Genomic DNA, 21,700 nt, shown 5'->3' on the forward strand with positions numbered 1-21,700 from the left:
CATGCAAGTGGAATCAAACAGTATTTGTCCGTATTGGCTGGCTTATTTCACATTCATCATGTAGCATGTGTCAGAACTTAATTCCTTTTTATGGCTGAATAATATTCCATCACATGTATAAACTACATTTTGTTTATCTGTTCATCAGTTGATAGGCACTTGGGTTGCTTCCATATATTGACTACTGTTTGTAATGCTGCAAAGAGCACTTGCATGCAAGTATCTGAGTCCTGATTTCAACTCTTTGGTTCATACTTAGGACAAATTGCTGGAGCATATGGTAATTGTATGATAAGCTTTTGAGGAACCACTGACCTGTTTTCTATGGCAGCTGCACCATTTTACATTCCAACCAGCAATGTGGAAGGAGTTTCAATCTTCATATCCTTGCCAATATGTTATTTTTTAAAATTATAGCCCTGGTAGTAGGTGTGATGTGTTAGCTTATTGTGGTTTTGATTTGCATTTTCCTAATGTTAGTGATGCTGAGCATCTTTTCATGTGCTTATTGGCCATGAGTATACCTTCTTTGGAGAAATGTCTGTTCAGATCCTTGGCCCATTTTTTGATTGAGCTGCTGACTTTTTTGTTTAGTGTAGGAGTTCTTTATTTTGTATGTTAACCACCCCCTCTCAGATATATGATTTCTAAGTATTTTCTTTCATTGCATAGGTTGTCTTCACTTTTTTAAGAATGTCCTTTGATATACAAAAGTTTTAAATTTACATGAAATCCAATTTATTTTTTCCTTTTGTTGCTATGCTTTTATTGTCATCTGAGAATCAGTTACCAAGTCAAAGGTCTTGAAGATTTACCCAAATGTTTTCTCCTATAAGAGTTTTATGTCTTACATTTTGATTTTTGATTCATGTTGAGTTAATTTTTGTATATGGTGTAAGGAAGGGGTCCAACTTCATTCTTTTGCCGTGAATTGTCTCTGCATCATGTGTTGAAAGGACTTTTTTTTCTTTATTTGATTATTTTGGCATTTTTGTTGAAAATCAATTGTAAATGTGAGGGTTTTATTTTTGGACACTCAAATTCTATTTCACTGATCTATATGTCTAGCCTCATCCTAGTTTTTCTGATTCATTCCTTAGCAATACTTTTACTCTCCTTTTCCAATCACATGATGATTCTCAAAGCAAAAAGACATTTGGGCAGAGAAGTGCTGTTTTGAGTTAATATCAGAACATTTTTTCCCCATAGTAATAAATACATCATATTGGCTCTAAAGTGTATGAAGACTTGAAGAGAGTTAAGATGAATTCTTAAAACAGAGTATTTTGCAAACAATCAGACATTTTCTCTGATGCTATTATACTGAGTATTAAACCCTTATTTGAAAGTGTCCATGATATGCATGACAGATAAAGCTCTACCTTAACATAGGAGCTGCAGATGAACTATGTATATTTGGTTGTAAACAAAATTTAACATTGAACATTGAGAAGGTTCTATACTGTCTACTTCCAAGAATTTACTGCAGTGCCATGCATATAGTGGGTACTCAAGAAATGCAAAAAGAATGAATGGCCTGACTGGTGTGGTTCAGTGGTTGAGCGTCAACCCATCAGTTCGATTCCAAGTCAGGGCACATGCCCGGATTGTGGGTTTGATCCCCAGTGGGGCTGTACAAGAAGCAGCCAATTGATTATGTTCCTCTCTAATTGATGTTTCTATCTCTCTATCCCTCTTTCTACCTCTCTCTCTCAAAAAAAAAGTCAATAAAGACATTTTTAAAAAAGAATGAATCTTTCTGAAGTAGATTTTTCTTAAATTTCCTATGCAAAATATGTTAATATATACATATTATCAAAATAATTTATTTCCCTAATTTATCTTAGCCACTCATGTAAATTATTAATTTTGTGGCATTCATTCTATACTAATAAATCCATTTTGAAGCATCCCAATGGGGGTCAGAGTCAGTTATGAATAGGAATTGAGTCTAGTTGATTTAGAAATTAGTGACAATTCGTAGGAGTCTGTGAGAAGAGCTGGCTTCATTAATCTAGGTGGCATCTCCTGCAGCGGCCACATTTCTGTCCACATGAGTGATGGAGTACATCTTTTCCGGCTTCTTTTGCTGCCAGTAGATCTTTGTCTGTAGTTATTCCAATACTGATGGATCGTTTCTTTGAATGGTCTTGTAGTCAGAGTATAGAGAATTGGGTTCAAAGCACTGTTGATAGGCAGAATAAAAATCACTACCCAAGAGGTTATGGTGCCTGGAAGAGAAAAATGACATAGTTTAGTATTTATGGATGTTTGCAAGTTATAGAAACCCCTTTCCCTTCTTTGTACCTCGGCCTCTTTCAAGTGTTTATTTTTCCATTAGGATGTCATATAATTAAATACCAAGTCTATATGTGTTTCCAGGGTATCTTTCCAGGGTGCCAGTGTTTGAGGGGAGTGTTTGTGCTACAAAAAACCAGGGTTCATTGCTAAATAGCTTTTCTTGAATACATCAAAAACTATTCTATAAGGTAGAAATATTTCCCATCAAATGACTATATATTATTAAAATATGATTCCATTTAATATTCTGATTCAGGCTTTTTAGCACTACTCACATAAAGATTATTTTAAATTCTTTTTTTTAAAATAATATTTTTCCATTGATTTTTTAGAGAGAGTGGAAGAGAGAGGGAAAGTCAGAGAGAGACAAAAAACTATTGTTTAGTATTAAATCAGACCTTTTGAAATATTTTAATTATTATTAGATATAATATTGCTCAGAACACATACTTATATTTAATAAATTTCATTTCAACTATTTGGTTCTTAAAGATAGGTATGCATTTTTAGACTTTTCACTAGCCATTTCAGTAAAAACATCTTTGACTAACCTTATCTTAGAAAATCACTATATTATGTATGCGTCTACCAAATGCTCAAATTTTTATTAGAATTTAATTAGTGCTGTCTTTCTTCTTTGTTGCTTATAAAATGTCAGATACTATTACCACAAACCATGGGATAAAACAAAATTAAAAATGTATGTTTATAAATTTTTAACAATGTGAATACATACTGCACTATGCATACAGTTAACAGGATTTTGCACATTTCTAAAATTGTAAAATACACATAACATAAAATTTACAATTTTAATCCTTTTTAAGTGTATAAGTACATTTCACATTATTGTGCACCATAACCACCATGCATCTCCAAAATGCCTTTATCTTGCCAAGATGAAACTTCGTACCAATTAATAACTCCACATCCCCTTCTCCTCCCAAACCTTAACAGTACCATTTACAACCTTTCTGTCTCTATGAATTTGACTACTCTAGTTACCTCCTAGATGTGGAATCATATATTTGTCCTTTTGTGATTGGCTTACTTCACTTAGCATGGTGTTTTCAAGGTCCATCCATGTTGTAGCATGTATCATAATTTCCTTCTTTTTTAATCTGAATAACATTGCATTTTCTGTATGTAACACATCTTGTTCATCCATTTATTCATTGATGGACCCTGGTGATTGTGAATGCTGTTGCTATGAACATGGGTGTATGAATGTCTGAGTCACTGCTTTCAACTCTTTTGGGTATATACCCATTAGTGGAATTGCTGGGAAATATGGTAATTGTATGCTTAATTTCTTGAGAAACCATCACCCTGGTTTCTATAGCAGTGGTGCCATTTTACATTCCTATCAGCAAAGAATAAGAGTGCAACTTTCTCCACATCCTTACCAATACTTGTTTTTTTTAAATGATAGCCATCGTAATGAGTATGATACACATTATTTTTAAATATCAAGAGTGTTTTCTTCTGTCACCTCTCATACTCTGGGGTAACATTCTTTGAATTGCTATGTACTCAGGGAAGAAAAATATCTTACCTTCTGAAATAAATAATTCTTTGATCATTGTTTTCATCTATATTCCCTTCTGGTCATCTTAAGCATGGGATTACCAAAATTTCACTACATTGAGTATAATTTATTTGAGTCATTGTTCCTTTGTCCCAATAGTAATTGTGGTTTTAGGTATTTATGGAAATAACTGAACGGCTTCCTCCCAGTGAACATTTTATTTGTGAAGAGAACCTGAAGTTCATGTAACTGACTTATATTTCTTGAAATGAGTTAGTGTTAAGGATCTTAATTTTCTTTCCTAGAAGTACATTGCAGAAACAGATACATTATTTTTGTTTTTACATAAAGAAGAAAAAAGTAGTACCTGGTATTTCTACTTGAAGCAGTGAAAGAAATTTCAGTACAAAAATGGGTATCCAGCACAATGCATCAGTAAATACAATAAAGAAAAACCGTTTGGCAAGGGTCATCTCTTTTTTAACTTGATTCCGTATTTCAGTTGCTGTTATGGCACTTTGATGAACTCTGTAAAACATGCTTCCGTAGGAAAAAACTACGATGATAAATGCCACCAAGTTAATACCTATTTAGAACACGAAGGTTATTGTTAATGTATATAAATACTCTTTCAAAACAAAAGAAACAAACAAAACCTACTCTTAGCTATTATTAAGAAACAAGGACCAATACTTTTTTTTTTTGTTCTTCATAATTGCTAGGGTATATAGAAATCATGAATTTTTAAGACCTTGAAGTATTTTTGAAGTAATGAGGAATGATAAAATGTTTAATTTTGAAATGGCATATTAAAATGAGATGATAGTGATTCAATGAATATATTGGGCCTATTAAACTAATCTTTCTAGTATTATTTTTATAATAATTCAATTATATTATTATATTTTGAAAAAAATTACCAGAGAAAACACTTGTATGTGTACTCAAGCCAAAAACTTGTCTGGCTACTTTGAATTTGTTTATAGTATAAAGGCAAAGAGTTAAAATATATTTTGCTTAGTATTATTAGGGTGAATGCATAACATATAAGTGTTTAGTGTCTTGTCTTTTATTAAGGTGCATCATGATGGAATTTATATGATTAAAGGAAATTTTTAAAAATCCCTTTAGGGTATTCTGATAGAATTCACCCCCAATGTCAATGAGAAAAACTGGTTAGAAGATCTCATATAAAAATTTTGTAAACATTAGAAGGTATAACGAGGTTCATGTTGTGATTTATTGTAACATTTGTATGAAAAGGCTCATAATATAGATTTTCTTACCAAGAAAAATTGTCACGGAATAAATACGGGCTCCAATACTTTCGGTGTCTTCTGAATGAAGAGGGAAACATACTCCATTGTTGCCATAGTAATTTTTGAAAAATTCCTTATTGCTCAATGGAACGAAAGCCACTATAACCCCAATAATCCAAATGAGAATCAACATTGTAATTGTTCTGCATTTTCTAGGCCTTAAAAATTGAAAGGGATACACAATACAGATGTATTTTTCCACTGTCAGAAATGTTAAAAGTAATACTGATACTTCCGTAGAGAGAATGGCCAAAGATCCCACAAGCTGACAATGAAAACTCTCTATCCACAGCTGTGCATGCTTATTGTATTCCCCACGAAACTTTAGGTCGAAGGCTCCAATCACAAATAAGTATATTCCCATTAGGCAGTCAGCACCTATAGGGATCAGTAAATGTCACAAATTTAGAGAAATAAATAGATATAAAAGACTTATCAATAAGTATTAATATTTGAGTATATGTAATAATATATATACATAATATATCTAATATTTTAGCAAAAAAACCCACAAAAACAAACTAGCCAAGTTTCTTCCATCTTGGGGCAGCTAATTTCTATTCTAACAATTCATTTATGGGTAAGAACCTCTTCAACTCTCTTGATAACCATGTTTATAACATCCTTTACAACTAAAATGTAATCATTTCTTTGTTCTTCTTGAACATTAAATCTGTGAGAGCAGTGATCTTGTCTGTTATGTTTTTCATTCTAGCTCCATCACCCAAAAGTGTTGAATAAATGAATAAAATGCAATTATATTGAGCATTGGATTAGGGACCAAGATGGGGATGTTATTACTTGGTTCACCTCTTCCACTGAAATTCTCCCAGTTTAACAAGCTAAAGACATCATCCAAAATCTCAGAGAGAATAATCCAGAAGTTGCTGAGATGGAGGAGTGACTCTGAATTTTGAAGCCCATAATTTAGAATACGAATAATTCTGACGTGCTTTGCAGTCAGTATAATTTCAGGGGACTTACATTATTTACTCAGAGCTGGCCTAAGCAGGCCTGTTCTCTCTGATTCTCAGTTCCTTTTTTTTTTTTTTTACATTTCTCTGTCTCATTTTATGTCCTCCCATTCCCTAAATTAGCTGTCAATGTAATGCCCTACTTAGTGTATTTGCTTTTTAAGCAAACATTACATATCTGAAAGTAGATAAGGTTTTTTTCTGACTGCACAAGCAGTCTACCCAAAGTTCCTAAAATCACATCCGTGTATAAATCATAAGGCTGACCCTAGTCCTTAAATACTGAAATTATATTCTGGCCTTCACCAAGGAAATTGAGAGTCCTCAAAATTTTGTAACTAACAATACTAACAATACAAAGTAGTAAATAATTTCTTAGGTAGCTTGCAATGAAAATCACCCTCACACAATTGGACATTAGACTTTGAATGAGGATAGGATTAAGACATGGGACAGCATACAGTATGTAGATTGATGGTTGCTTGAGAGAATATAGGTAAATTATAGACCACTTTACTTACACTATGAACATCCTGATGGCTAGTTTCATGCTTATTTTTCTTTGTAGTCCTCATTTAACATATTAGCTTGTGATCACATTTCAAAAACTTTAAAATATTTCATATGAACTAAAAACATTTTCTGTAGATATTTCAAATTATGACTGCAAAAGGTTCTGGGATCTCAGAGTCCAGAAAAACAACTAAGTCAATATTTATGAATTGGACATTCAAACAAAAAAGTAAATATAGCTCTAGATATAAAATATGACCATGAAAGTTTTTATCCATAGTAAAAGATTTACAAGCTTTAATAATATATTATGCCGCCAGAGAAGAAAACTAAAACTAATAAATAAGAGCTTGTTTATGTGGAGAGTAATAAATGAGAACTTCATTAATCTGTGTAAAGTGATTGAGTTTTCTTTTTTTAAAACTCATTTTCATACTCACCAATGATACATCAAATAAGGGGTTAATTTCCAAAATATGTAAAGAACTTATACACAACTCAATACCAGGAAGACAAACAATCCAATTAAAAAATTAAGGTCATGAATAGAAACTTGTCCAAAGACAGCATACAGATGGCCAATAGACATATGAAAAAATGCTCAAGGTCACTAATTATAAGAGAGATATAAATTAAAACCATAATGAAATGTCACCTCACACCTGTTAGAATGGCTACCATCAATAAATCAACAAATGACAAGTGCTGGCGAGGATGTGGAGAAAAGGGAACCCTAGTACACTGCTGGTGGAAATGCAGACTGGTGCAGCCACTGTGGAAACAGTATGGAGTTTCCTCAAAAAATTAAAAATGGAAACGCCTTTTGACCCAATGATCCCACTTCTGGGAATATATCCCAAGAATCCCCAAACACCAATTTGAAAGAATATATGAACCTCTAAGTTCATAGCAGCTAATTTACAATAGCTAAGATCTGGAAACAGCCCAAGTGCCCATCAGAAGATGAGGGGATAAAAAAGCAGTGGTACATCCACACAATGGAATACTACACAGCTGTTAGAAAGAAGGAAATCTCTCCTTTTGCAACAACATGGATGGACCTGGAGATTATTACCCTAAGTGAAATAAGCCTGTCAGAGAAAGACAAATACCATATGATCTCACTCACATGTGGAATCTAATGAACAAAATAAACTGATGAACAAAATAGAACCAGAGGCATGAATGCATGGAACAGACTGACAGCTGTCAGAGGGGAGGGGGATAGGGGGACTGGAAAAATAAAACTTATTTTCTTTCTCACCACTAAAGAAATTTTATTTTCATTGTAGTGAATGTGAAAACAATATATAAGCGAAAAGGAGAAAAATTTAAAATCTCATAATTATGTCTGTCCCTGTTTACTAATTTTTGAATAGCAATGCTTTTCTATATTTTGAAACTAGAATTCCTCTTCAGTCAGGAAATACTCACAGCAGAGAGATACGATGGACATGGCATGCGGCTTGTTCTCAGACCTGATATAAGGTCGCATACAAATGACAAAGATGTTTCCCAAGAATGTAACTATAGACACAACCCAGACGAACACTCTCTGAATGATGCTTGCCAAGAGATTCTCTAGAGATGAGATTCCATCAGTGTTTGGTTTACAGCTGCGAACATGTGGTGCATATCCACAGTACTGGAATTTCTTAAAATAGCTGGTATGCAAAGAGGAGGTAAAATAAGATTTTAAATTTAATCTGGCCTCACTATCCATAAATATGTATTTTCTACATTTTCTCAGTAGAAAGAAAATGCAATGTCTTACTAATGAGACTCGGGGATGTAAAACATTAGGAATACTGCAGCTTTAAACCTAAGTTTAATTTTCATTAACTTGATTGTTATTGTAAAAGAACATGTGGGTGAGAGCAGCAAGTAGGCGTAATGAATATTCAAATGCTAGCCATGTCTTAGAATATAAATAACTGTTAACATATGATAGAGAGAACCCATCAATGAAAATATTCTGGGTATTTAGTGTTTAGTATATGTAAACGCACTGTTACATGGTTCCTATTGTTGCTGCCACTGATCTTGCTTTTGAACCCTCTGGGGAAGGGAGAGTTAAGTGCTCTCTTCTCTGTGCTTCCATGGCTTTTTTGTTACAGAAGTTGTGTGTCCTATAACCACTTGCTAGTATGCCTATCTCTTACACTGGATTTTGGAACATATCTGTGGAGGGAATTCTTTTATCAATAGAGAGACCTCCTTTGCTGGATAAAGACATTACCTGGATAATAAAAAATTATTATTGTGTTACCACCAACACCAACACTATTTATTGAGCATCTGCTAGGTTTCAGGAACAAATTCTCAAATTAACGCCATGAGATAGGTATTAGTATCAGCAGGAGGAGATGAATCGTCCATAGAAGCACATTATTTGCTAGGATATTTTCTGATAAATGCAGAAATTGGGATAAAATGAGATCTTTTTGCCTCTAAAGTTATGTACTCTGGCCAAAAATATAAATGATCTTTACAGTATAAAGAGTTAGTAGGGATACAAGATAAAAGCTTGACAATTACAATAAATTGTCTTGTTTAACTCTTGCTGCCTGCATACCTAGATCTGCCATGGTGTCTTTTCAATTCAAGTTTGTTTCTTGAGTTGTTTGTTGGGTTTTGGGAGCTAAATCATTTTCTTCCAATAAATTATAATTTGCTTAATTTAATCAAAGTATTTTATGTTGTGTGGAACCAAGAAAACTTTTACAAGTCTTATTTCTGAGGAATAATGGAAAACAAAAACAGACAGTCTTATGTTAGATTTAAAATGTAAAGCAAGATTATAGAGTGGTGGTGACTGACATGACACTTTCTAAGTTATTGAGAATTAATTATTCTGACAAGGAGATCATTCTAATTCCTGTTAGAAGACTGCATTCAATTAAAGAAAATGTTTCTAAAGCATCTAATCAATGGCACAATCAGACACACTGTTTGAATAAAATATTTTTCGTTTACCGTGGTATCTATACACACTTGCTTCAGTTATATCCCGACATTGAGGGCATTTTTAGCTTCCTCCATTTATAGCAATTATTTGTTTATAATTATCTTATGTTGCTTATAATTCCTACTTTATTTGGTAGCACTTATACTATGTGTACAAATTACCAGATCATTGGGCAAACATCAATATTTATGAGTGGTATAAGAGTGAGGAGAACTTACAAAGCTGAGTGGGTTCCCTCCATACTCATGTTCTCTGGCATTCAAAAATCTTTGATTCTACCAAACCATGGAAACTAAATGTCACCCCATTCAATATTAACACTTAAGAGTTAATTATTGTTTAGGCAACTTAGTCACTAGAAAATGTTAACAGATTGGATGGATTGGGGGTATGGATGTATTAGCACAATACATGAGGAAACATAAAATATTAAAATCAAGGTGAAGAACAAGAAAAACATTTGCTTACATGTGAGAGAGATTCATAAGTGGTCTGAACATCCTTTGTTGGATATTTGAAATTTCAATTCCTTCTAGACTGCTAAAAATATCAAATTCATAATCAAAATAACATGTTATACAGGGTAAAATAAAATGAGGTTTTGTGAAGGACAATTTAATAAAATGCTGTTAGTTAACATATACTCTAAACTAAACATTCATACTCAGCGTGCCCTAGGCACTTCCCCAACCCCTTTTTGATTCTGTTATTCACATATACCCATATACATCTCCCTTATTTGATTTTTTTTTTGTATGCTCAAAGATGGCACAATGCTTTGTGATAGTAACCACTCAATAAATGTTTGCAGAATAAACAAGCACTATCTTTTAGACAATATTAAAATGGCAGAGGAGTTTTATATTTTTGAAAAATTCCTAATAATTAAAAAATTTTTTTTTTCTAATAAAATGTCATTTTGCTAAGGGAACACTTAAATGAACTGAAGCTTATCTTTTAAGGCAATTCTTAGATCTTATCAGAATATGTTTTTATGGTACAAGGGATGATTTATGTAATCTAGAATATTCTCTCTTGGAATAAAGGTGGGCATATAAATCTTAGAAATCCAGTGCAAATGAAGGAATGAATATGCATAGGTGCCTTCAGAGGATTGAAACAATCAATTCAATATAAGCTCCTGGTGATTATAGAAAAATTTGAAATGATTCATCATTATCTAATTTTTAGTTTACAAATATATAAGATAAAACCAATAGTTATCTGTTTATAGTCCAGTATGCACTCATTATATATGTTTTTATAGAGCTTAACTAATATCCTGGGAATAAATCTTCTGATTTGAAAGATTCTATAAATCTTATTTCATAGAATTTATTAGCTATCAGTATACAAATAACAATTTTATCATAAAACATCCCCATAAGCACATACTTACAGAGACTTGAGTTTGACAAGAGAATCAAATTGATTTGCATGAATTTTCTTGATTGGGTTATAGGAAAGACTCCTGTGTTTTTAAAAAAAGGCAGCAATAAGTTATTTCTGGAAACTGCTTGAGGATAGATAAAGTATATCTGCTATCTTTGGGTTACTTTTAAACATCAACAAAAAAAAGTACAGTAATAGCACATGCTTCATAGCGTACATTAGCATTTAAATGAATTAATGTAGATAAAACAGTTCCTGGCTCTTCGGAAGTACTCTATAATTGTGTAAGTTATCTATCTATCTATCTATCTATCTATCTATCTATCTATCTATCTATCTATCTATCTATCTATCTATCATCTATCTATCATCTATCTATCATCATCTATCTATCTATCTATCTATCTATCTATCTATCTATCTATCTATCTATCATCTATCATCTATCTATCATCTATCTATCTATCTATCTATCTATCTATCTATCTATCTATCTATCTATCTATCATCTATCTATCTACAGATAGAGAACTAGAGAGAGAGAGAGAGAGAGAGAGAGAACTAACACATGAGCATGGAGGTGGAGTTGTCAAGAAATAGCTCCTACCAGAAACATGGTAGGGTACCCAGAGAGGAGCCACACCTACTTCACATTTGCCTAGAATCAGGTATGGTTTAAATAATAGAAAAACCTAGACATAGAAGCATGGCACAGACTGAGGAATTTCAGAGAGAAGGTGGGGGTGGGGTGGGTGGGTGGGGAGAGATTAACCTGGGGAATTTATATGCATATGTGCATAGCCCTTGGACACAGACAATAGAGTGATGAAGGCCTGGGTTGGGTGGGTGTGGGGTAGAGGGGGGTCAATGGGAAAACAAACAAACAAAGGGGACATCTGGAATACTTTTAATAATAAAGGTAAATTTCAAAAAATTTGAATTCATAGAACCACATTGAGAATTTTTTACATAAATTATATGTCAAAGAGTGGTATGTTGTAGCAATTTGTGAGGCATAATTAAAAGTAAAAGGCTCTAGCTAGGAACAAAGAGGTAAATCAGATAGTACAGCAGAATTTGAATGTAGAAAACTTCCAAGTCTTTGTAAAACAACACCTTGAAACAAGAATCATTGATTAAAGACGTTTCTCAGGGCAAGTTCTCTTTTTAAGACATTTACTCTAGATTAGACCATTAGTTAGGTGGGGGAGAGGAATAGGGGTGTCCCTGGGGGGTGGTGATTACAGAAAGAAGAAAAGAGAGGAAGAATTACATTGAAAAATGAAATGTATAAAAAAAACAAACAAAAGTGGACTCAACAGTTTATGAATTGAAACAAACTATCTTAACATAATGAAGGCCATATATGAAAGTCCACAGCCAATATCATAGTCAGTGGTGAAAGGCTGGAAGTTTTTTCTCTAAAACCAGTAGTAATAAGACAAGGATGTTCATGTGCATTACTTCTTTTCAACATTGTTCTGGAAGTCCTAGCCAGAGCAACTAGGCAATAAAAAGAAATAAAAAGCACCCAAATTAGAAAGGAAGAAGTAAAATGACCTCTGTTCACAGATGACATGATCTTATATGTAGAAAGCCCTAAAGATTTCAAACACACACACAAAACACCTGTTATAACTAATAAACACATTCAGCAAAGTTCCCAAGTACAAAACCAAATGTATTTATATACACTGACAATGAAAAATCCAAAATAAAATAGAAAAACAATTCCACTTATAATAGTATCAAAAGGATAAAATACTTAGGAGAAAATTCAAAATATAGGTGAAAGAATTATATTTTGAAAACAAAATGTTGCTGAAAGAAAATAAAGAGGACATCAATAAATTCTGTGCTTATGAATTGGAAGGCTTACACTGTTAAGATGTTACCCAAAGTAATCTACAGATTTAGTGCAATTTCTATCAAAATCCCAATATAGATTACAGAAATAAAAAAAAAAATTATCCTAAAGTTCATGTGGAATCTCAAGGGAGCCTGAATAGCCAAAATAATCTTGAAAAAGAAGGACAAAGTTGGAGGTCTCACACTTCCTGATTTCAAAATGTACTACAAAAATACAGTAATCAAACCATGTGGTACTGGCATAAAGACAGATATACAAAACTGTATGTTTACAGTTGTAATACGAATAGATAATACAATAATTTATAATAATAAAAGTGAAATATGCTAATTAACCAGACAGCCTAACGCCCTTCCAAATGTCCTTCTGGACGACCTTCCGGATCAAGCCGGGACTGCAAGGGCCAAGGCAAGCCGCCGAGGCTGTGAGAGCCGAGCCCCTTGCACGAATTTCATTCATCAGGCCTCTAGTTAATAAATAATAATATAGGAATAAACTATGTTTCATGTACTCACAGTCATAAACCTACTTTTGCCCACCCCTGTGTAGACCAATGGAATAGAGAGTCCAGAAATAAACTTTTATGTATATGGTCAAATGGTTTTCAATAAGGGTGCCAAACTGTTCATGGAGAAAGGGTAGTCTTTTCAACAAATGGTGCTGGAAAAACTAGATAGATATCCACATACCAAAAAAAAGACCAAAAAAAAAAAAAAAAAAGACTATAGACCCATAGGTTACACCAGCAATTTTCAACCTGTGCGCCACAAGAATTTTTAAAACATGCAATACCTGACTATTTAGTGAGGGACACTGACCTCTTTTCCCTTAGCTTGTCAAATAAAAAAATGACAACAGCCAACCTAACAATAGCTGTCTGGTGTGAATGAATCAATAGTACATCTATTTTTTTTTTCATATTGGCCAAAAATATATTTTGTGTGTGCCACAGAATTTTAGTAATTAGTTTATGTGTGCCACGAGATGAATAAGGTTGAAAATTGCTGGCTTACACCATTTACAAAATTAACTCAAAGTAGATCAAAGATTTAAATATAAAAGCTAAAACTATTAACTATTGGAAGAAAATCTAGGGGAAAAGGTTCATGACATTGGATTAGGCAAAGATTTCTCGCATATGACACCAAAAGCATAGGCAACAAATGAAAAGATAGAAAAATTGGACTACATCTAAATTAAAAACTTTTGTGCATCAAAGATACTATCAACAGAGTGAAAAAGCAACCTACAGAATGAGAGAGTGTATTTTCAAATTATATCTGAAAAGATTTAATATATAAAATATATAAAGAACTTCTATAATTCAAGAACAACAATAACAAAACACAATTTAAAATGGGTGAAATACTTTAATATTATAAGTTGTCCAAAAAATATACAAATGCATGAGCAAATTAAAAGATATTCAACATCATTAATCATTAGGGAAATGCAAGTCAAAAACACGAGATGCCATTTCATATCCATTAGGATAGCTATTATTAACAAAATAGGAAATAAAAAGTGTTGTTGAAGTTGTGGATAAACTGGAACTATTGTACACTACCAGTGAGAAAGGAAAATGGTGTAGCCACTATGAAAAAAACAGTACGATATTTCCTTGAAAATAAAGAATATAATTTTCCTTGAAAAATTAAGAATATGTGACCTCAGAGTTGATCCAACAACTCTGAGGCTACATATAAAAAGAACTGAAAGCAAGGTTGTTGTTTTTTTTAAAAAAAATTATATATATATATATATATATATATATATATATATATATATATATGTTTTTCTTGATTTTAGAGGGAGGAAGGGAGAGAGATAGAGAGATAGAAACATCCATTGGTGTCTCCTGCACACTGAGCCTGCAATCTGGACATGTGTCCTGACCTGGAATTGAACCAGTGACCTCCTAGTTCATGGGTCAGTGCTCGACCACTGAACCACACAGGCTGGGTGAAAACAAGGGTTTTTTAAAAAATATATATATATTTTATTGACTTTTTACAGAGAGGAAGGGAGAGGGATAGAGAGTTAGAAACATCGATGAGAGAGAAACATTGATCAGCTGCCTCCTGTACATCCCCGACTGGGGATGTGCCCGCAACCAAGGTACATGCCCTTGACCGGAATCGAACCTGGGACCCTTGAGTCCACAGGCTGACGCTCTATCCACTGAGCCAAATTGGTCAGGGTGAAAACAAGGTCTTGAACTGATATTTGTACACCCATGTTCATAGCAGCATTACTCACAATAGCTAAAAGGTGGAAACAACCCAAGTGTCCATCCATGGATGAATGGATAAACATATTATGGTATATACATACAGTGGATTGTTATTGTGAACAATTATATTAATTCATTAATTATCAAATTAAATAAATACAATTATAGAATTAATATTATTATTTAGAAAAATAATACTCAAAAATTCTGACACATGCTACAAAATGGATGGATCTGAAGACATTATGCTATGTGAAATAAGCAAGTCACAAAAGGACAAATATTGTATGATTCCACCTATATGAGATACCCGAGGGAGTCAAATTTATAGACAGAACACAGAGTGGTGGGTGTTGGTGTGTGTGGGGATAATGGGAAATTATTGTTAAACAGGTATAGAGTTTCAGTTTGGGAAGATAAAAAAGTCCTAGAGATAGATGGTGGTGATGTTTTTACAATAAAGTAAATGTAGTTAATGCCACTGAACTGTACACCTAAAAATAGTTAAAATGGTAATTTTATGTGTACATATTTGATCACAGTTTAAAACATAAAAAATTAAAGAAATGAAGTGACAAAATATCAGTCTTACAATTTTGAGAGCTCCTTTAGATCCTTAAATACATGCGGTGAAAGATGTTCAATCTTATTATTTCTTAAGTCCCTAGGGAAATAATTGAAAAAGTCCTATTATTTTCTTAAGATTTTATTTATTGTTCTACACTTGATTCACAGCACTTTTAACAATGCTATTGATGAGTAATATTAATTACTAGAAGTCTAAAAGTTTTTAAAAAAGGGAGTGACAATCTGTTCCATGCCTTCATGCTTTGGGTCTTATTTTGGAATTGTTAGTGATTTTAAAAAAGGGACATATAAATAGCTGATTTAATTGATCTCTCTCTTCTGTTATTATAGGTTGGGATGTTACCCATGGCAGTGTTTAATTTCTTTATGAATCAGAGATTACCCTTTGGTTTCAGAAATAGCAAAGTGAAGTCCCTTTATCTTAATGGTCTCTGAATCCTAACTCTTTAGGAAACTTCAAGACAAATTTGCTGTCCCTCTAGCAGTGGAACAGAGTGGTGTCAGATGTATTTTATTTATTAAATTTACCCTAAATTTATTCTTTTCTCTGCATCTATGTTTCCTTTACTTCATTTTCCTCAAATATCTATTTTATATTTTTCATTAACACACATTTTTATATGCTCTCAGAATTCCTTTGTGGCCCAAGGTGTATATAAATTATGCTAGGAAAAGAGATAATAAAGATTTCTTAATGTATAAAAGCATATATACATAGCAAATATGAACTACAACAGTAGAAAGAAAATTTTTATCATTATGTGTTTAATCAAACTTACAATTCATCTAATTGCTGGAGAGGTGCAAAAGCATTTTCTTTTAGGTCATTAATTTTGTTTTCCCCCATTATCCTGAAAGTGAAAAAACAACACACACATTATAGCTTCTTGACAAATGAGTTATTAGAGGAGATGAACAGCCTGCAAAAACAAAGGTAATTATATATAGTGCACTTTTCACATCAAGATCATCTGAAGGAGTATGATGTTACTCAACCTAATTTTAATCTCAAATTTCCAAATCTTTTAATAATGACAAAAATAAAACATTACAATTTTAAAGTGAAATGGGGAAGAGCTTTGCAAGGGAAATAGTGAAAATCTCAACTCTTGAGAACAGTCTGAATATCAGACCATGAGAGCATTAGGGAGCTGTTTTAGAGTCACTTCTTCAGCCCACGTAGCATGTCTGTCTAACAAAATATCCCCTAAACAATTATCATTCATATATATTTGGAAGTTGATGTAACTTAGGGTGGAGTTGCTGAAGGAAGTCTAGCCTAAGCTGGACCAAGTTAGAGCTCTAGTTTGGGATGCTGAATGATGACTGTAGCTCTGGACAATTCACTTCTGCAGGATCTCATGTGGACGAGCTGGCATAAAGGACTAACTCATAGAAAAGTCAAAGGATTCCCAATTCTTTAAACGTTGTGTGACATGCTTGGATATTGGCCTTGTCTCATCCTTAAGTATTTATTTCCTCCAACTACTCCAAAGCAGTACCACCTCCTCCTAATATCTCTGGACCAAGAGGAAACATAATTAACATCATGCACAGGTTTAAAAAGCAAACACAAGTAGAACAAAAAAGAAGTTCTAAGTTTTTTGGATATATATTTGATACATATTCTTTAGGTGCAGTTTGGTTTCTTTTAAAAAACATATTTTTACTGATTTCAGAGAGGAAGAGAGAGGAAGAGAGAGATAGAAACATCAATGATGAGAGAGAATCATTGACTGGCTGCCTCCTGTACACCCCACACTGGGGATCAAGCTCACAACCTGGGCATCTACCCTGAGTAAGAATCGAACCAGTGACCTCTTGGTTCCTGGGTCGTTGCTCAACTGCTAGCCACACCTGGCTGGGTGCAATTTGGTTTCTTTTGGCCAATTAATGTGAACATCCATATGAACTATTTTGCATGATTAATATAGAGCATCCTGCATCTGAGGACTGCTGAACTCACTGCAGAAGAGTTCAAATATTTCAGTGGCCTGAATCCATTACAATGGGAGGCATAATTGGAGAAAAGTTATTGTTGTTTTAGTGGTAGCTATTGCATTGCCAATACACAGGAGCCCTGCATATTCTAACATGATGGTTTTCAAAATTTTCTATGGTAACCTACAGTAAAAGAAATGCACTTTAATTTGGGACATAAAATACAACCACACAATCCAAGATGCTTGAAACAATACATTTAATTATGGAAATTACTCTCATATTTTTATTCAATTCAATTCAATTTTTTTTAATTATGGTCAGGACATACTACATTACTTTCACCACTCACTTGTGAGTTGCAACTCACAGTTTGAAAAACATTCTCCTGGAAAAATCAACTGTGAATTAGGCCGCTGTATTTTTATATTAAAGGAAGCCCCAGAATCCTTCACTTTCATGGAAGAGGCAGTGTGAATTTAAAATAGGCCAGAGAGGCATAAGGGTAAGTGATACTCAGGAACATTCTAAGCTTTATCCCGGTGTCCACAATTATATACTTAGGGCGTGAACATTCTGCAGTATTTCTAAAACATTTTTGATTATAATTAATCCCCCCTCACTATTTTTGCAGTAATAATTTATAAAGAGCAAATATTCTTATAGAGTAAGACTTTTGCTTATAGTGTTTCTCATACTGAGGCCCAGGGACAGATTCTATGTGGTCTCTAAGAATTTCTTTCCACTAAAATGGGTTTTATTTCAGATTGGGAAAAACAGACCTCAGATAATACAGTGACATAGTGATGATTTATGTCTATTGATACTCTGTGGTTACCCTTAATTTGAACTTCAGCAATTTTGCCAATGTGCTTCAGTTTCAAAAAACTTCAAGCTGATAGTGAATATTAGCCTTAAATTACTATGCATGTTTATGCTAGCTACTGTTCACATAAATGATTCATTTTCTTTGTAAAGAGATATAACATTGTTTGAAAAGGATAAAACATTACTTACAAAGCAGTTAAACTACTGCAGGAGGTAAAAGTCATATTTTTTAAATTATGGATATGGTTGCCTTCAACATCCCTGAAACATAAAAGATGATAAAGCTAAATTTTAATCATAGACAGAAATAAATTGGTTGAGAATTATTTGCTTTCTAATAAAATCATTTCACATGCTGTTTATTTTATATAGATTCTTACAGGTAGCCACTTACATAATAGCTGAAATAATATTTACATATATTTAATGTTTCTTTTTTCGCAGTTAATTGTAAAAATTGTTTGAATCACCATATCTATATCACGTGTTCATATGGGCACATATGTTATTCTGAGAAATGTGAAAAGAATGAGAAGTCAAATTGAAAATCTTTGTTATGGTAGACACTCACTATAAACAGAGATTTCATAGTGGACTGTATTAAGCATCTGTCTAGAGTTACCAATGGCATTGCTCTAAGTGGTGTGACCCTATTTTGCTGCAGCCTGCAGAAGCCGCAACGGCCAAAACAATACTTAGCTTCTACCTCCCTTGCCTAAATACTCCTCAGAAAAAATTTTTCACTAGCCTTTCCCACTATAAATAACCTCATTGCTTTATTATATTGCCACACAGGTTTTTACAGAGGAATCCCCACAGGCTATTCTTGGCTGTCCACTCCCAGTTTAGGGATTACATATAGAGGGTGTCCCAAAGAAACGCATTCACACTTTAACAGCTGATAATTCAATACTGAAGATGAAATGCATTTTAATAAACACTGCCTTTATAATTATTCAAAGTATGTGTATATATTTTCTTGCGACACCCTATTGACCCTACTTGAACTCTCCTGCTACATGACTTAGTCACTGTCAGGAGCCTGGTCTAAGCAGCTGAATTTGTCAGACTGTTTATGCTTTATTATTCTCTTGTAGTTATCATGAAAGTATTCTTTTATTGTTTGGTTTACGGTGAATGTTTGCAGACCCTCAGAATTAGCTGAGGGTAGGGATATGCTTTCAAAAGTAAATGCTGATTCTTAAATCTCCTCAGTACCAACACTGAGTTTACTGGTCACCCTATAACATAGACCTATAGGGATAATCATGACTCAAATATGTGAGCTAAAGTGTGACACAGCTACTAAAATCTGTAAGGGAAACATGAGTAGCAGTAATAGAAGTGCGATATTCTGCTGGCTAGGCTACATCTGGGAGAGTTAGTTTTATTTTGGGCACTGCAATAAAAAATAGATATTGACAAATCAAAGTATATCTGGCAGATCTGGATGTAAGGGATCTAGAAATCAAGTCATTTGGAAAAAAGGGCTTATTTATTTATTTATTATTATTTTTTAAAGTATATTTTTTTGTTTATTTCAGAGAGGATTGGAGAGGGAGAGATAGAAACATCAATGATGAGAGAGAATCATTGATCAGCTGCCTCCTGCACGCCCCCTACTGGGGATAGAGCCTGCAACCCAGGCATGTACTCTTGACCAGAATCGAACCCAGGACTCTTCAGCCGACGCTCTATCCACTGAGCCAAACCAGCTAGGGTGAAAAGGGTGTGTTTATAATAGAGAAGAGTAAAACAAGAGATATATTTGAAGTGAGGCTGTAGAAGATATAGGGTTTTCTTATGTTGTATCAGGTTGCAAAATTAGATTTACTGGTTGAAAGACACAAAACATTTTAAGTTTAAGCTCGCCATCTATGGTGTTCAGAGAAGCAGCTTGTCTCACTATAGATATTTTACAGAGGTAGTACCATAACTCAAGAATTTTGTAGAAGGGATTTTTGTACTACATGGAATACAATACTCTAGAACAGCGGTTCTCAACCTGTGGGTCGCGACCCCTTTGGCGGTTGAACGACCCTTTCCCAGGGGTCGCCTAAGACCATCCTGCGTATCAGATATTTACATTATGATTCATAACAGTAGCAACATTATAGTTATGAAGTAGCAACGAAAATAATTTTATGGTTGGGTCACAACATGAGGGACTGTATTGAAAGGGCCAGAAGGTTGAGAACCACTGCTCTAGAACATTCTTTTAAAGAAAAATTCCTATTATGTTCTTAAATTGGAAACTAAGCACTTATGGTCATTAGGTTTGGCCAAAGCTTTGGCCTTTCGTAATATTCATTGCTGTTCCATGAATCTACCACTAGGTGGTGATGCTCTCTTAAGCCTCAGAAAATAGCCTTAGGAGATATTAGCTACTTATGAAACTTCAAATTAGGGACTTTTGATTACATTGTTAGTTTTATTTAATTTTAAATTTGTTTTAACCTTGAGTTGTAAGTTGGCTTTGGCTTTCTTTCTACAATTAGAGGTTTTGGTCCTTGATATGCAGGGATCTGGTTTGCAGCATACATCTTAGCTGAAGCATCCAAACCTGCTTCTTGTTGTCCAGCTCCTAGCTTTTAGGGAGTTGAAAAGGGTGTGTTTTTGTTGTTGTTGTTGTTGGTTTGTTTGTTTAGACCACTTTTCCAACTTGATGAGCCTCTGAATCTAATCATTTTATTTTTCTCTTTATACAAGGCAGAACTTGTCAAAAATAAAAATTTGGTTCTTTAATCTGTAGAACAACAATAACAAAACAAAAACACCAACAATCTTGGCTATTCCTTCTCAACTTTCTCTCTTATCCCCTAGTGCAGTGGTCGGCAAACTGCGGCTCATGAGCCACATGCGGCTCTTTGGCCCCTTGAGTGTGGCCACGAAGTTTCAATCGCATTGTATGTGCGTGCCCGCACGTGGTATTTTGTGGAAGAGCCACACTCAAGGGGCCGCAGTTTGTCGACCACTGCCCTAGTGGCATTCTAATCATGCAAACCTCCTTGTCCTCTACTTCCTCTCAATCTTTTAAACATTTCTGGCTCCTATTTCACAGAAAATATTGAGGTGATCCAGGAGGGAAAAGCCTTTGACTTTCTGCCCAATATCTATAGACTTACCTGTAAGTGCACCTGGTCTCTTTCTAGTCTCAGAGGAAGAGATAGCCCTTCTCCTGCTTTAGGCCAATCCCTCCATATCTTTTCTCGAGTTTGGTTTGTGTATGTCCTAAAATATATGGT

General features: G+C 33.9%; 1 protein-coding gene across 1 annotated transcript in view; it reads right to left on the reverse strand.

The window, feature by feature from the left end:
* Window positions 1-1,794: 1,794 nt before the first annotated feature.
* RXFP1 (relaxin family peptide receptor 1) overlaps window positions 1,795-21,700 on the reverse strand; it is a 58,097-nt gene continuing 38,191 nt past the window's right edge. The window contains exons 10-18 of the mRNA XM_036314017.1: window positions 18,645-18,716; window positions 16,466-16,537; window positions 15,691-15,762; window positions 11,003-11,074; window positions 10,072-10,143; window positions 8,070-8,299; window positions 5,116-5,526; window positions 4,197-4,415; window positions 1,795-2,231 (exon numbers count right to left, since the gene is read on the reverse strand). Coding sequence (XP_036169910.1) covers window positions 1,933-2,231; window positions 4,197-4,415; window positions 5,116-5,526; window positions 8,070-8,299; window positions 10,072-10,143; window positions 11,003-11,074; window positions 15,691-15,762; window positions 16,466-16,537; window positions 18,645-18,716 — 1,519 coding nt within the window. The 3' untranslated portion in view covers window positions 1,795-1,932. The remainder of the gene's footprint in view (window positions 2,232-4,196; window positions 4,416-5,115; window positions 5,527-8,069; window positions 8,300-10,071; window positions 10,144-11,002; window positions 11,075-15,690; window positions 15,763-16,465; window positions 16,538-18,644; window positions 18,717-21,700) is intronic.

Source organism: Myotis myotis, unplaced genomic scaffold (assembly GCF_014108235.1).
Source record: "Myotis myotis isolate mMyoMyo1 unplaced genomic scaffold, mMyoMyo1.p scaffold_m19_p_6, whole genome shotgun sequence".
Lineage (NCBI taxonomy): Eukaryota > Metazoa > Chordata > Mammalia > Chiroptera > Vespertilionidae > Myotis > Myotis myotis.